General features: G+C 32.3%; 1 protein-coding gene across 1 annotated transcript; it reads right to left on the reverse strand.

Moving 5' to 3' along the window:
- Positions 1-361: 361 nt before the first annotated feature.
- Positions 362-13830, reverse strand: LOC129939893 (lipase 3). The gene is made up of 3 exons (XM_056048077.1): positions 13072-13830; positions 971-1675; positions 362-905 (listed from the first exon to the last, which is right to left on the reverse strand). The coding sequence occupies exons 1-3, from the start codon at positions 13204-13206 to the stop codon at positions 489-491; spliced, it is 1257 nt and encodes a 418-aa protein (XP_055904052.1). The 5' UTR covers positions 13207-13830; the 3' UTR covers positions 362-488.
- Positions 13831-14370: the final 540 nt, after the last annotated feature.

Consider the following 14370-nt stretch of genomic DNA (forward strand, 5'->3'; position numbering starts at 1 on the left):
TAATTAGCTTTCTACTTGACAGTTGATTGACTTGACTTAATAGTTAGGGAGATTTTTCTTGACTTACTTTCCAGTCAAGTTTCCAATAAAGTTGCCTTATTGAAAGGCAATTTTTTAGCAGCTGGCTAATCAGATGCTGAGCTGGAAACTTGCTTTACTTTCAAGTCCCTTATGTTGCTTGAACGGAACCTGCATAATAATAATGAAGATTTCAAAAGAATTCAAATGAAAGCATTAAGTCTGTGCAATCAATCGATAGCAGTCAAGTGATGGGAAAAATAACTGAAATATTTGTAAGGTCAAATGAAAGGAAATTCAAAGAACAGTCGGTGAAATTGAAGTCATATAAAAAATACAATACTGAAAATTCTTTCTTTTCCTTCGATGATTTTATTTATGTATGTATATTTATTTAAATTATTATATCGTTAAAATTAAAACTATTTTACATTTTGGTTTCAGTCGCATCACAATTTTTTAACATACACTTAAAAATTACTTATATCTTTTCGTTTTTCCTTGTAATACGTATAGGCATTGACGATATCAACAACTTTGTCGAAAATATATTCCCTGACTCCATGTCCGCAAATGAAATCGAGGTGATTCCATTTCTCCCATGGCATTTGGTAGAGAGCATGAACGTTTGGCAAATGGCTAACCAATCGTTGGATATCCCTGACCGAAACGATATAATCTTTCACAGAAAAATAAATAAACGTAGGAACGGTAACCTTTTCCAATGGATATTCAGGGGGATTCGTCTGATTGTAAACCATCTTGTTCTTTTTCGGTCCATAATCGTACTGTCGAAACTTGCCAGAGTTATAGCTTTGCAAATAGTGCATGATTTGCTTGAATGATCCACCAACTGGAAAGTTTGCCATTATATCAGGAATTAGAGTCTTGAAAAAATTAAATTTAAAATTAAAATCAATAGTATTAAATAATAATTCAAAATTATACATACCCTGTTCAGATGCATGGAGTCGTATCCTACCGCTGGCCAAATTCTACTCGCACACATTTGTGGATTTTCGTCCTGCAGGCAACCCATGGTCAGGAGGCGTTTCACAAATTTATTAGTAGAAACCATCTCAACACCTTCAAGCATTATCGACAAGAAGTTCCGAGTGCCCAGTATTCCTGCAAATATGCCAGCCAAAGGGCCTTTTGTATGATCGACAAAAGCAACAGGTGCCAGCAGATGAGCCGTTTCGAATTTTTCATTATATTGGGGAAACATCGAGTTCATGACTAGAAAAATGGTTGCTCCTTGGGAAACTCCTGCGAAATGCATTGTTTTTTGGCCAGTCAGGTCAAGGATGTAATCAACCATGGCAGGCAAGTCGTAAACCCCCATTTCGTGCCAGCTGAAATTCCAAAACTCTCGCTCATTGGGCGAGTACTTGATGTTTTTCTTTGTGTAAATGTTCCCCCTGTTGTTGCCTATCCAAACATCGTATCCATTGTTAGAAAGCAAGTAAGGCAATGAATTCTCTCGACCGTTTAGCACCCAGGCATCAGATGACGCATATATTCCGGTCATCAGAAAGACAACCGGTCTGCGTTCACCACCATTGTACGGAACTCGATGCAGTTTAAGTATGTAGCCGTCAAGTGTTTGGACTGTGTGCACTTCAACAGGGTATCCATCTCGTTTAATTCGTTTTACCTAAAAAATAAAACAAAACAATATAAAATCTCCGTAGAAAGAAATAATAAAAAGGTAAATGTCGACAAGTGCAAACAACCTACATGATACCTATTACGTAAACATTTTTGGTTAACGTGGTTTAATTGATTAAAAATGCTTAAACTTAAATGACCTACATATTTTTTTATTAACAAACAATTTCAACGCCCTTGAAGCATCTTAATGGCATCATACGTATGAACGTACGATACAGTGGCGTTTTTTTGTTAGTTAATATATTTAGTTGATACTTCATTGTCTTTATTGTTACTATTAGCAGACCCGTGCACTTGTTGTATGAACATTTAACAAAACAATTAATCATAGCGTGTTAAAAGTGAACTTATAATGCATTGTAATTGAAAATCTCAACTGCCCAATAAATAATTTCTATTTAAGATAATTCGTATAAATTCTTCGTACTAAGAAGTAAATACTGTATCTTCGAAGTTATTAAAGTTTATTTTTAGTAGAATGTTCATACAAAGGTGTATAGGAAGTCAAGGTCTTGCATTAAAAGGCAGTACCCAACACAGTCATGTTCTTAGATACTACTCTCATGTATAACTCACCCTAAAGAATCTAAACAAAATTTCCAAATTTTAAGTATTTCAACTGCATAGCGTAAGTTCTTCTTGAGATTCTAAAGGGTGGTTAAATTTTAAGGCCCGATAATGAACGCAAACCCCAACTAAACGTCAAGTTTTTTTCTGTATTTTATTTGACATTTCTCAATTTTAGATTAACTCAATTTGTAATTAAGACTTATTTTGATAATGGATGTTCAAATAAAAATGCATTTCGTGATTTTGTCGGTCAATTTAACCGTCCAAATGTGCGTACAATCAGAAAAATCGTGTACAAATTTGTGCAAACCGGGTCTGAAGTAGATGTTAAAACACCAATGCATGCTCGTACAGCTCGTTCTGCAGAACATATTGCTCCTGTTCGCAATAGTGTGGCTGAACTAAAGAGCCGTTTACCTTAACTCGTTCGTCGTGCCCAACAACTGCACCTCTCATAGCATTTTCTCAAGAAGTAAAGCATGTTGAAAATTTCAAGCGTCGTCCATTGTGGCAAAAAATGGCATTAATGGATGTCCAATTTTGGAAAAAAAATTATCTTCAGGGATGAGGCGCATTTTCACCTCAGTGGATTCGTCAATAAACAGAATTACCGGCGAATGATTATCCAAGCGTGATTGTTGAAAAACCAATGCACCCACAAAGAGTTACTGTTTGGTGCGGTTTATGGGCTGGCGGTGGGACGTATTTTGTCCAAAATAATGTCGATCAGGCAGTTACTGTGAATGAACTTTGTATAGCCCGAAGTGGAAGATATTTATGTGGACGATGTGTGGTTTCAAGAGGGCGTTGACACTTGCTTACGAAACAATGGCTCTTTTGCGCAACAATACAATAACCGTGTTATCCCACTTGGTGGCGGTGTCAATTGGCCGTCAAGATCATATGATTTGACGCCGTTGGACTTTCTTTAGGGGTATTTGACAAAAAAAGGTGTACGTCAATAAGCCATCAACAATTCAAGAGCTTAAAGATGGGATAAACGGCATAGAACCTCAATTATGCCTCAGCGCCATCGAAAATTTTGACCATCGGATGGAGGTGTGCCTCCGAGATAGCGGCGGTCATTTGGCCGATATTTTGTTCCATACAAAACTGAACCATACCAACATTATCATTATAAAACAAAAGGCAATAAGCTCCTAAATAATTTGTGTTTTATTCAAAATCAACATCGGACCAATTCAACCGCCCTTTCTAAGGACAGGGTCCAGCAAAAGAAACTCCGGGATTTTTAGATGTTTATATAAAAGCTATTTATAGATAAAATGGTATTCCGGGTGCCGTTTTTAGTAATCATAATGGCGTGACCCTTACACACATATGTGACAGTTTGATGTGCTGTTGAGGAATTTGGTGGGTTAGGTCCATATTTTTTTGAAAAAAATGGGCAAAAAGTTACAGTTAATGCGGATTGCTACTGTCACATAATTGAGACTTTTCTCCCACCAAACTTAAATCACTTTACTAGGAATCACAAAGAAGTCTGATTCAATTTTTCTGTTAAATTGTTTATTTATTTGTCATTGCCTTTTAAAATATGGAGATCTTTTTGCCGGACCCTGTATTACTTAAGTCTACCATTTATAAGTGTTCAAAAATTCTACTTGTACCGATTTAATAAAAAGCATAACTGGTGACCAACACAAAAAATTTGTTGTCATAATTTAAAATGGTTTTTCATTTCACTAAAAAAAGTGGTAAGTAGTTCTACTTGCAAAAAACAAATGTAAAAGACGATAAAAACAGTTTTGATTGGTTTTATTCAAACCAAAAATTTAAATAAAAAAAATTAATACAAACGCTGGATTAAAATACTTTAAAGAATAATGACTTCCTTAATAATGGTAGTGTCATTATGATTGAGGTAATTATATAAAGGATAAGTTTAAACGGTTTGTATGCATTTCGAGTAAAAAAACAAGTAAGCCCCACTAGTAAATATAATGAGAACAAATATTATATCTTACTTATGAGAGTCTTTTTCAGCTTTTTTTTTTACCTTTATACAATTACTATGCAAATTAACATAAAGTTCAGATTGTATCTTAATACTTTCACTTTTACAATTATCGACAAATATAAATTATCTTGCTTTTATGTAAGTGTGGATTTATATGTGTTCCTATATCCTCTTGAAATTAAATTATAAATTTAAAGATGTAACAGGAACTATTTACTTTTATTGGATATTTAAGAAGTTTAATTAGGTATGGTTGCAGAAATTGCTTAAGTATTTCGATGGATAGACGTTTAAAATCATTTATTAAAGCTCTCAACTTTTGCAATGCTTCACTATATATCAAACAATACATCATTTATGCAGATCGGAGTAATTCTTCCCTAGACTGTGACTTCAAACGGTCTTTCTCTTGTTTTCGCTGATTAAAAATGTTTATAGGAAACAACACTGGCTAGGAGAGATTGAAGTTATACTTAACATGCATAGGTATACAAACAAATAAATTAGGTGGCGTAACATTCCGTTGAGAAGTAGAGCCTAGTAACTTACAACTCTTAACCATTCCTGTTTGCGAGTAATGTTGTCAGGGATTGAATGGAATGCAATGCAATGGTCTTAAGCCGAATCCGATAGATTCCTTTGAGAAAGCACTTTTCATTGTTAGAATGACTCTTGGAGGATTCGTCAATTATTCGCAAGAGGCAGAACCAGTGAAAAATTTTAGATGGCACAGGAATTAAGCCCAAGACCAAAACTGTCCTCCGCACTAACTATCACGCCATCCATGTATACAGGTGAATTATGAAGAGATCCTTGGTTTAATGGCAAACGTATCAAAACTTATGGATATACATAATTTATTTCAAGTAATGACTCATATGTACCTACAATAAAATTTTATACATACATAAAAATCTCATTTTTCAAATTCCCCGCTCTAAATTGTTTCTACTTCCGACCCTAGCAAATTATCATATTTAAGAAAGCTGAAGGGCGTTCGAATTTATTGCACAACATCCAAACACTTAAACATAGTTGTCTTAAGAACAACTTGAACAAATTTTATTATATTCATATGATACAAAATTAATTGATCAATTAACCCAAAAGCATAAGGCACACCTGACCTAAAAACAAAAAAACAACTTAATTATATTATCAACACTTACTTATTCAAAGGCACACAGCAACAAAACCTAAATGCAAACAAATTATATTCAATTTAGCGAGATTATAGTATTTAGAAAAACAAGAACTTGCCCTTTTGGAGTACACCAGGACCTTAACCAAATAGCTACTAAAGCCAAATTTGCACAATGTTTGAAACATAACATCTTAGTTTAGTAAAGGGTCTTTAAAGAAAAAAAAGTTCAAGAATATTTTCAAGTCATATGACTCAATACGCTTTGAATTTTGAGTAAAATCCAACATTTGTATGCAAATTTGTCTGATATAAATCACAAACAAGCTACAAAAATAAAACATTTAAAAATGCTTTCGTACTTCAAGGACATGTAAACAAACATAAGTGTTAAAACAAATATAGTGACAATCTATACTCTCAAAACCTGCGAATTTAAAGGCTCTATTTTCTGAACACACCTCGTACATACCAGTTTGATATTTTATGTATTAAATTTAAAACAAGGAGTGTTTATTGCGTGTACGTGCAAAATTACGAAATGGAAACAATGACCTCTTTTAAAACCAACAAATATATGCAAATTCGATCTGTAAAACAGAATGCGGTCATTTGTATACTTCGGTTAATAAAAATAAAGACAATTAAATATACATATGTAGTCCCTATTAGCGTTGAAAGCATTGGTTAAGACCTAACTTGCTAAAGTTTCTTAAGGTAGAAAATAAATCTAATAAAAGTATTGAGGACCAATTATATTGACCTCTTTTTTATGATTTTAACTTTGAACATATCGGCTGTAGAATTAAAAGCCAGTTTTCATTAGACCCGAAAAGTTCGTTACAAGAAACGTACATTAGTGCTTAATTTTATAATATAATGTACAAATATAATATATAATTCTCCAGGCCCGGATTAAAGAAAAATGGGGGCCCGGGGCTATTTCAAATTTCAGGCCCCCTAAAAAGATATAAACCCAAGCGTGCCAACCCAGAGCGTCCTAAACCCCAAGCGAGCCATCCCAATAACCCGACGCATGGAAAATCCAAGAAGCTATACCCCAAGTGCTCCAACCCTCGATAAGATTAAGAATTTTTGATACCCGGGGCTAATTATTCATCAGGGGCTCTTTTTTAACGTTTTTGAAAAATTAAATGTGTTTATTTTGCAATCGCCAATACAAAATCGTAAACCCTAAAGCGTTAAACCAACATAAAACAACTTGTAATTAATCTAAAAACCATGATCTTAGAACCGTCAAACCATTTCTTTTTGATTATTCTAAACTCTAAATATTCAAAGTAACAAATTATTTAGTAATTAGTATTTATTAAATTGAATGAGTTTCAACAACATTTTTTTTTTCTCAATTACATTTTTACAAAATCTTGAACCAAAACATTAAACTCAATCGATCTCAATTGCTAAACGAGTTAGAGATGATAATCTTTCATCCAACATGGAATATCGGTACATATTTTGTATTCTTTTAAGGACTGAGAAAGATATTCACAATTAGCTATAGGTATTGTTACGAATATTCTAAGGCCAATTTTCAATTCAATTTCTAAATCTTTATGATAAATTTCGACTAAATTGTTTGCTTTATTTTTACTTATACTTAAAATATTGCAAACAATTTTAAAGATATCAGTGATGTAAAAAGCGCCAATTCTAAACTTATCAGATTCTATTTCTCCGTGCGTCGTTCAATATTTTTGTAATTTTTCTTTTCTTTCGATTCTATTTCAATTTGTGAAAAATTATCTCGTGTATTTTTTAAATATTCAATCAATGACAGCATCATGTTTTTAGCTATGTACGTTTAAATCTAGTTCCACTTTTTGCAAATACGAATTGGTGGCGTCAAATCTATTTAAACTCACTTTTTGGAGATACTAGCGAGTTAAGATATGTGGGTTTAAAGTTTATAGGATTAATTGCGAGTTGGGTTATATGGGTGTAACGTTTTTGGGGTATATAGCTTTCGAGTTTTTTTGGATTTGGGATTAATTTTTGCTGAGTTAGGCTGCATTGATTTTTTTTTTGGTATACAGTTTTGGGTTAATAGCGACTTGGGCTATGCGGGTTTGACCTTTTGGATATACAAGCGAGTTGAGCTATGTTGGTTTAAAGTTTATGTGATTAATTGTGAGTTGGGCTAAATGGGTTGTATATAGCTTTCTAGTTTGGATTTTATGGGGTCAATTAATTTTGGTTTTTATTTTTGGGGTTTAATAGATTGTACAGTTTGAATATCGCGGTTTTACAGTTTAAATTTCTTAATGGGATGGGGCCCTCGTTTCAAGGGGCCCGGGGCTACAGGTCCCCCTAGCCCCCTATTAATCCGGGCCTGTAATCCTCAATTACCGATTATTCCTAAAATTTGAAAAAGTAGCGTCCCTGGGGTTTTCATTTAATTTTGAACGTCTGTTTGCTTTTTTTAGATTGATGTTTTGCTTATTCAACACATCGAGTGTTTTTTTGAAAACTTGAGATCTATAAAAAAAACTATATAACTTTTGGAAATAAGGTTATGTCATTAAATTGATTATGCTAACAATTAATAACCAAACAAATTTTATGAAAAGTTACGCTCTTTTGCTTGAACCAAATGCCGTCGAACGTTAAGCTGATTGACTTGTGAAATAAAACAATCGGTCATTCTCGAAAGTGCTCCCGATTCATCCTAATGGCAGAAACATTCTTATTTCTAAAACAATAATAATAAGATTTGAATAGGAGTGTATCGGAAACCTTTTTAAAATCCCGTCAAATCCCGACAATTTCGTTTTTTTCTACAAAAGAAGTGCATTAAACTGAATAACAATAGGAGTCAATGGTTTGAATGTTAAATTACTTGACTAATATGTATGTAATAATTACAAATAAAACTAATATATAATAATATCGTAATTTGTTTTATCTTTACTGTACTTACAACAATAGTTTTTGTTTACAATATTAATTGTAGCACAAACAAAATGCATCCTACTGCAAATCTACCTCTCGAAAACGGTCTTATCCCTATCATTAACTTTGTGAATTTTAATCTGAGTTTGTTGTTTTGTTTTAAAAGAATACTACTTTACTTTATATTTGTATTTTTTGATTATTATTTTTGTTAAAGGTTACAATAAAATGAATCAAGAAAAATACCTCATTTTTCAATATGATTTAATTTTTTATATTCAAAACTAGTTGTTTAATTTTAAATAATCAAGCGGGATTATAAAAAATCGGGATTATAAAAAATCGGGATTATAAAAAGCAGGGTTATAAAAAAAAACTGGATTTTAAAATCGGGATTTTAAGAAACGGGAATATAAAAACCGGGATATCAGTGTATGTCCCCATATTCAACTAACAAACCATAGACAACATCGATCGAAAATATGTAAGCGTCTAAAAAACACCCTATCTTAAATGACGGAATTCAAATTTCGTGAGTTGGTAAATTAAAAAACTAATATGTACTTAATAACTTTTCTAAATTATATCTATAAGTCATGTATGTAGTCTCAAAACATAGAGACCCCAAGTAAATATATGTATTTACAAACCTTGAAACTTTTTTCAGCCACTTTCATTTAATTAATGATTTAACAGTTCATTTTACTAACTTAGTTATATGGTATTCACGTTAATTCGTGATTTTCTTTTTAAAACAATGCACACCAATAATAATTAAATATTCATAGGATACGTCAATATACTTTACAGCATTTAAAGAATTTTAAAATTCATTAATTATTATTTTAATTTTTTTCCCAAACAGTAAATAGAACGTTTATCAATTAGTTTAATAATTTTTTGATTTAGGATGAATTCGTAAAATATATTGTAATGATTTTTCGTAAGAAATCTTTACTTCAAATGGCACTGACCCAAATCAAAATCAATTAACAAAACAAATCACGAATCAAAACAGAAAAAAATAATCAAATTAACCATGCGGTACCTATATACATATACCACGTAATATCACAGCTTTAAGATCAAGACACTTTTGTTATTTTGATGTGTTTTCAAACCATTTTAATCCAAAAACTACAATTTAAAATGATTTTAAGACTTCCTATCCCTATACAGTTTTGCACTGATTTATTATCTGAAAATAAACATTTTTGAACAAAAGGAAAGAAAAATGTCTACACTATTCAAAAGTAAGGTTAACTAAAAATTTAATTGCAACAATGAATGTCATGTTTCATTTAAATTTTATGTAGGTTTGTATGTAATCATTTTTATTTTGAATACCAATATTTATTACACGTAATCAAAATTTAACCTTTAATATATTATTTAAAGGAAGTAAACCAAGTTAAAAAGTATTATGTAAAAATAAACAACATCATAACTAATATTACGTGAACAGGATTGATTCGTAATTATTTAAACAATTTTGTTTTCAGACAAAAACCGTATCTTAAATAACGTATGCATAAGTATAAAATTGTTTGCACATAAACATAGCACATGCTATATGAACTACTATAAGAAAAGCCAAAACAATATTTTGTATGGCCTCAGAATAGACTCTGGAGACAGTATTATGAGAAACACCGCACACAGTGGAATATTTAATTAAAGTATATTTAAAAAAATATTATTTCTATTAATAAGCCAAATACCAAAAATTAAACTATCTATGTTATAATTGCCTGTCGAAGACTTTTACAAAGTGAATCCAATGACACAGTTTTCAAATCAGATCAGAAAATACAATTATTTCCGTGCCTATAAATAAAAAATAGCTAATCCAGCTTTTTGGTCAGGGCACCTACAGCTACAATACGGAATCAGAACATCCCATGCTCAAAACAAGCAATAAGCAATTAACTTTAGTTTAAGGTTTGAGCCGATGCAATTCAGAACCTTTTTTAGCCCGAATTTTGAAACAACATGTCCCACTGTTGGCAATTGCAGCGCGTGCCATTACCACTGCCACTGTAACGAGGAAATTTAAAACAGTCATATGTGAAGCGAATTTTAATGAATTTCTTACCAATCACAAATGAAATGCGGTCAATCAGCCAAAAAAAGTACCAAAATCACATTATTTTCCAACAGAAATTACTTTTTATTACTGAATAAATGTGCGAGTGTTGTGAGTACAGGAAGGGAGGATTAATTTAAATGAGCCTTCTGAAAATGTCCACATACTCGTATGCTTAAAAGCTCTTCACGTGTTAAATAAAATTTTATTTAAAGGACTCTAAATGTCTCGAAAATAGCTTTTAATCTAATCTAATTAACAAAAGCGCTCTTGACTTTGACATGACTTATGACATTGTTAGTCCGTAGACCTGCCATGTTAGAGATCTTGGGTTCAATACCTGTCTGTGCGACCGAAAGTATTGTTCACGGGTATTGCCTCTCGCGAGTAATAAGCAAACACTGTAGGTCCCCACTATACCTGACACCATTCGTATACAGGAAAAGTTGAAAGTTATAAGTCACTAGTAGGTCCTGGGTGTCAATGAACTGTTTCACTACCTTATTTTACATAATTGAACGAACAATAGCATTAAACTACCAACAGCCTGTTAAATTTCTTAGGTGACAAGATCTTACGATGGAACGAATCAAAGGAGATAATTGATCTCTCTTACTTAGGGGCCAATTAAAGCCATCATTGGTTTTCATCATTCAAAACAATCATTGGAATTTAGTTGGCAGGTCATTTATAGCGATCATTAAAACTGTATGTCATTAAGACAAATTTCCTGATTGAAATCCACCGACAAATTTTTACTGACAGAAATCATTGGAATTGTGTGAAATTGGAATAAAATCAGTGGAAAGTATACGTTTTACTTTTAGGGGCCGGTTATAGCTATCAGTACAATTTAAAACAGGAGGAATGTCAAATGTTTTACTGGTGAACGTTTAAAGCAATCAGCAAATTTACGCCATTAAATATTGTTTTCTTGCGATCATAACATCGAGCTTCGCGTCTCGGACATTTTATTGACTGTTGCTTTCAACAGTAAAGGGTCGGTTATAGCTATCAGTAAAATCCATCAGTCAAATTTTTGTTTTTAGTGTTTGAACCTGTTACAGAATTATTTCTAGCAAAAGCTTGATGCAATAAGATGCATTTTTTATATATATTCAATTATTTTTTTCAAATAGAAACAATGCATTTGAAGTTTTATTTAATTTATATTTCCAAATAAATTGCAACACCAACAGTAAAACGAAGTTTAATTTTGTTTGGCTTTTGGCACTAAGCTGATCAGTTAAATAAAATTTCAGGATCAACAAAATTAAAATGGATTTATAAATTAAATTTAACTTTAAATGCATTGTTTTTGTTTGAAACAAAAAATACTTGAATATTGGATACATCATATTGCATCAATCTTTTGCTAGAAATAAATCTCTAAAATGTTCAAAACCTAAAAACAAACATTTTACTGATAGCTATAACCGGCCCCTTAGACATAAAAGTATTAGCAGGAAAATTAATTTCCGTTCGCTCCGGCCATGAAAACAGAAAAATGAATTTTTAGCAAAAAAATAAATTGCGCAACTAAACTTTGTTTTTCTCAAAAAAATTCTATGTGTGATTTCCGATCGAACGGTGTATAATTTTCATTTCTAACAAAAGGGTAACATAGTTATATATCCATTAAAAAAATGTCCCGGATTGATTTCAATTAGCCTTTTTATATTCATGGTAAATTATCCTTTATCATTTCGATCGAAATTTAATTATGTTCAAGACTGAAATGCTTGCTAGTCCTTTGGTCTTTAAAATTCTACGAATGTGAACTCTTTGTGTAAACAAAAAATGGCGAAAAAACAGTCAGTTTGTGTTCACCTAACTTCACAAATTTGAAAGAATGTAAATAAAGTATCGATGTCTAATTTTCGAAGAAATAAGATTTTAAATGCCTCATAAATGAATTTATTCAATTCGACTTCTTCACTTTTGTGATACATTTATTATTAATTTTTTTGCTGGGCTCTATCATGCACTTTACTTTTTTCTTTTCAGAATTTTTTAAAGTTTTGAACACTAAATTTACAATCTATCCTTTTCCAAATTTATTTTATATGCACTAAAATTAAAAACACTTATGAAATTCACAGTCCCTAATCATTTTTTCCAGTTTTTAATAAAAGTACATACAATTACATTTACAAACTCAAAGTAAACGTTTTTTTGTATCAGAACTTGAAAATTTTATATTTCTAGTCAACTAAGAATTTAAAAATTTCAAAAACTTTAAAAGAATATTAACAAAATTATTCTTTTAGTAACAACATTCAAAGTATTTAATTTTTTTTATTTACTATTATTTTTCTTGTTAACATTGTCACTAAAATATGGTATAGAGTGTGGTTTTGTAAAATACAAGAACTTTGGCAATTGGTTAACAAATAATTTTCATAATGCATTTTAAAACCTCCAGGAAAATCCGCAAAAATTCAAATCAAAAATCATATAGCACATTCTAACCGAAAAACGAAAAAACAATATTGTTGAACCATGTGAAGGACAACATGTGACGCAATCTTTACTTGGTTTTACCATCACATTTTAATTTGTGTTGAAATTTCAATTTTTCATTATTTTAAAAGAAATAAATGAAATAAAACTTATAATTTCCCTTTGAATTAAACTTTCTCTAAATAACCATGACAATTTCTTAATTAAGTACACAAAAATTCATACCGCGTCGGTAATGATGATCTCTCGTCCCTTCGAGAATATTGCATCTGAGTTTGTAAAAGAGGTTGCCACAAAATTTAAGAGAAACAGAAGAAAAGTCGTCGTTAACGTTGGCAATATGAAAATCTCCATTTGCATTGTTAATCCTTTTCTATCCGAGTTTTTCTTTGTATGTCGTGTTAAATATCTACTAGCGTTTCAGCACTTTAATTTTTCCGTCGCACTTAGGACATCTCCGTTGCGTTGGGTGAAATTTGGCGCGTGTATCACGATCTACACCCGAAACTTGAAACTCAAAACTCGAAAGTCATCCACACTCAAAGATAACGAGATAATAGGCACACGTGAATCTCAAAGATGCACACTGCAGGCTGAAAACTCGTTTTCATTTTTGTTTAGTAGGACATGGAAGTTATGAACACTGCAATAACGAAACGACTCGCGGTTGCAGTTGGAGTGAGTATCCCGTTCCGTTCGCGTCCGGGCGATTGGACAAACGACACTAGTCTGTTGAGCTTGGCTATTGGAAGCTCAAAAGATCACACTTAACAGAGGAATTAATATGAGCCTAGGAAGCGACAGAAACCACGAAGACGACGACGACTACACCACAGCAGCGCAGCGTTAGAGTCTTGAGTTGGATTTTAGACTGGGCACAGCACTCAGACTTAGTGGAAGCAGTAGTAGGAAACTCGATGCTTACCCGCCGACGGGTCGTATGCAAATAATTTTCGTTAATGGATAATTCGAATGACAAATGTTTGGCTTACCTTCACATATGGTCTTGCTGGCTGGTGCGTCGAGTCGTTCGTGGTCGACACTCGTTATGGGTAATGCGGTGCGGATACGTAGATATTTCATGGAAATATTTGTTTCATAATATTAAACCACACACAAACTTTACTTCTTCTGGAAGGGATTGTTGGGGCTTCGAAGTTCATGAATGAATTTTGGGCGGGTTATTTAATATATGTATTTATAGGTCTTGAGATTTGGTCAGTATAAAAACAGAAAAGTAGCAAGGGATATAGTTGCGTTGTGGTGGATTAATTCTTACTGAAACACAGACTTATCGACTGGAACAGAATTATTTAAAATTAAACAAACATTTTAAAGTACCGCCAGTTCCTTAATGCTTATTCTTAATTTATGCAAATAAGTCAAACATTTAATGTAACATATAGTCTATACAGCGGGGACTGTGTTACACCCCCTACTGAAACCGCACTACGCCCCTGAATACAGGTAGGCCTAGGCATATCTGATTGATATGTGTTAAGTGGTTCTTCATCAGATGACACT

The sequence above is a fragment of the Eupeodes corollae genome, chromosome 1 (genome assembly GCF_945859685.1).
Source record: "Eupeodes corollae chromosome 1, idEupCoro1.1, whole genome shotgun sequence".
In the NCBI taxonomy this organism is placed as follows: domain Eukaryota; kingdom Metazoa; phylum Arthropoda; class Insecta; order Diptera; family Syrphidae; genus Eupeodes; species Eupeodes corollae.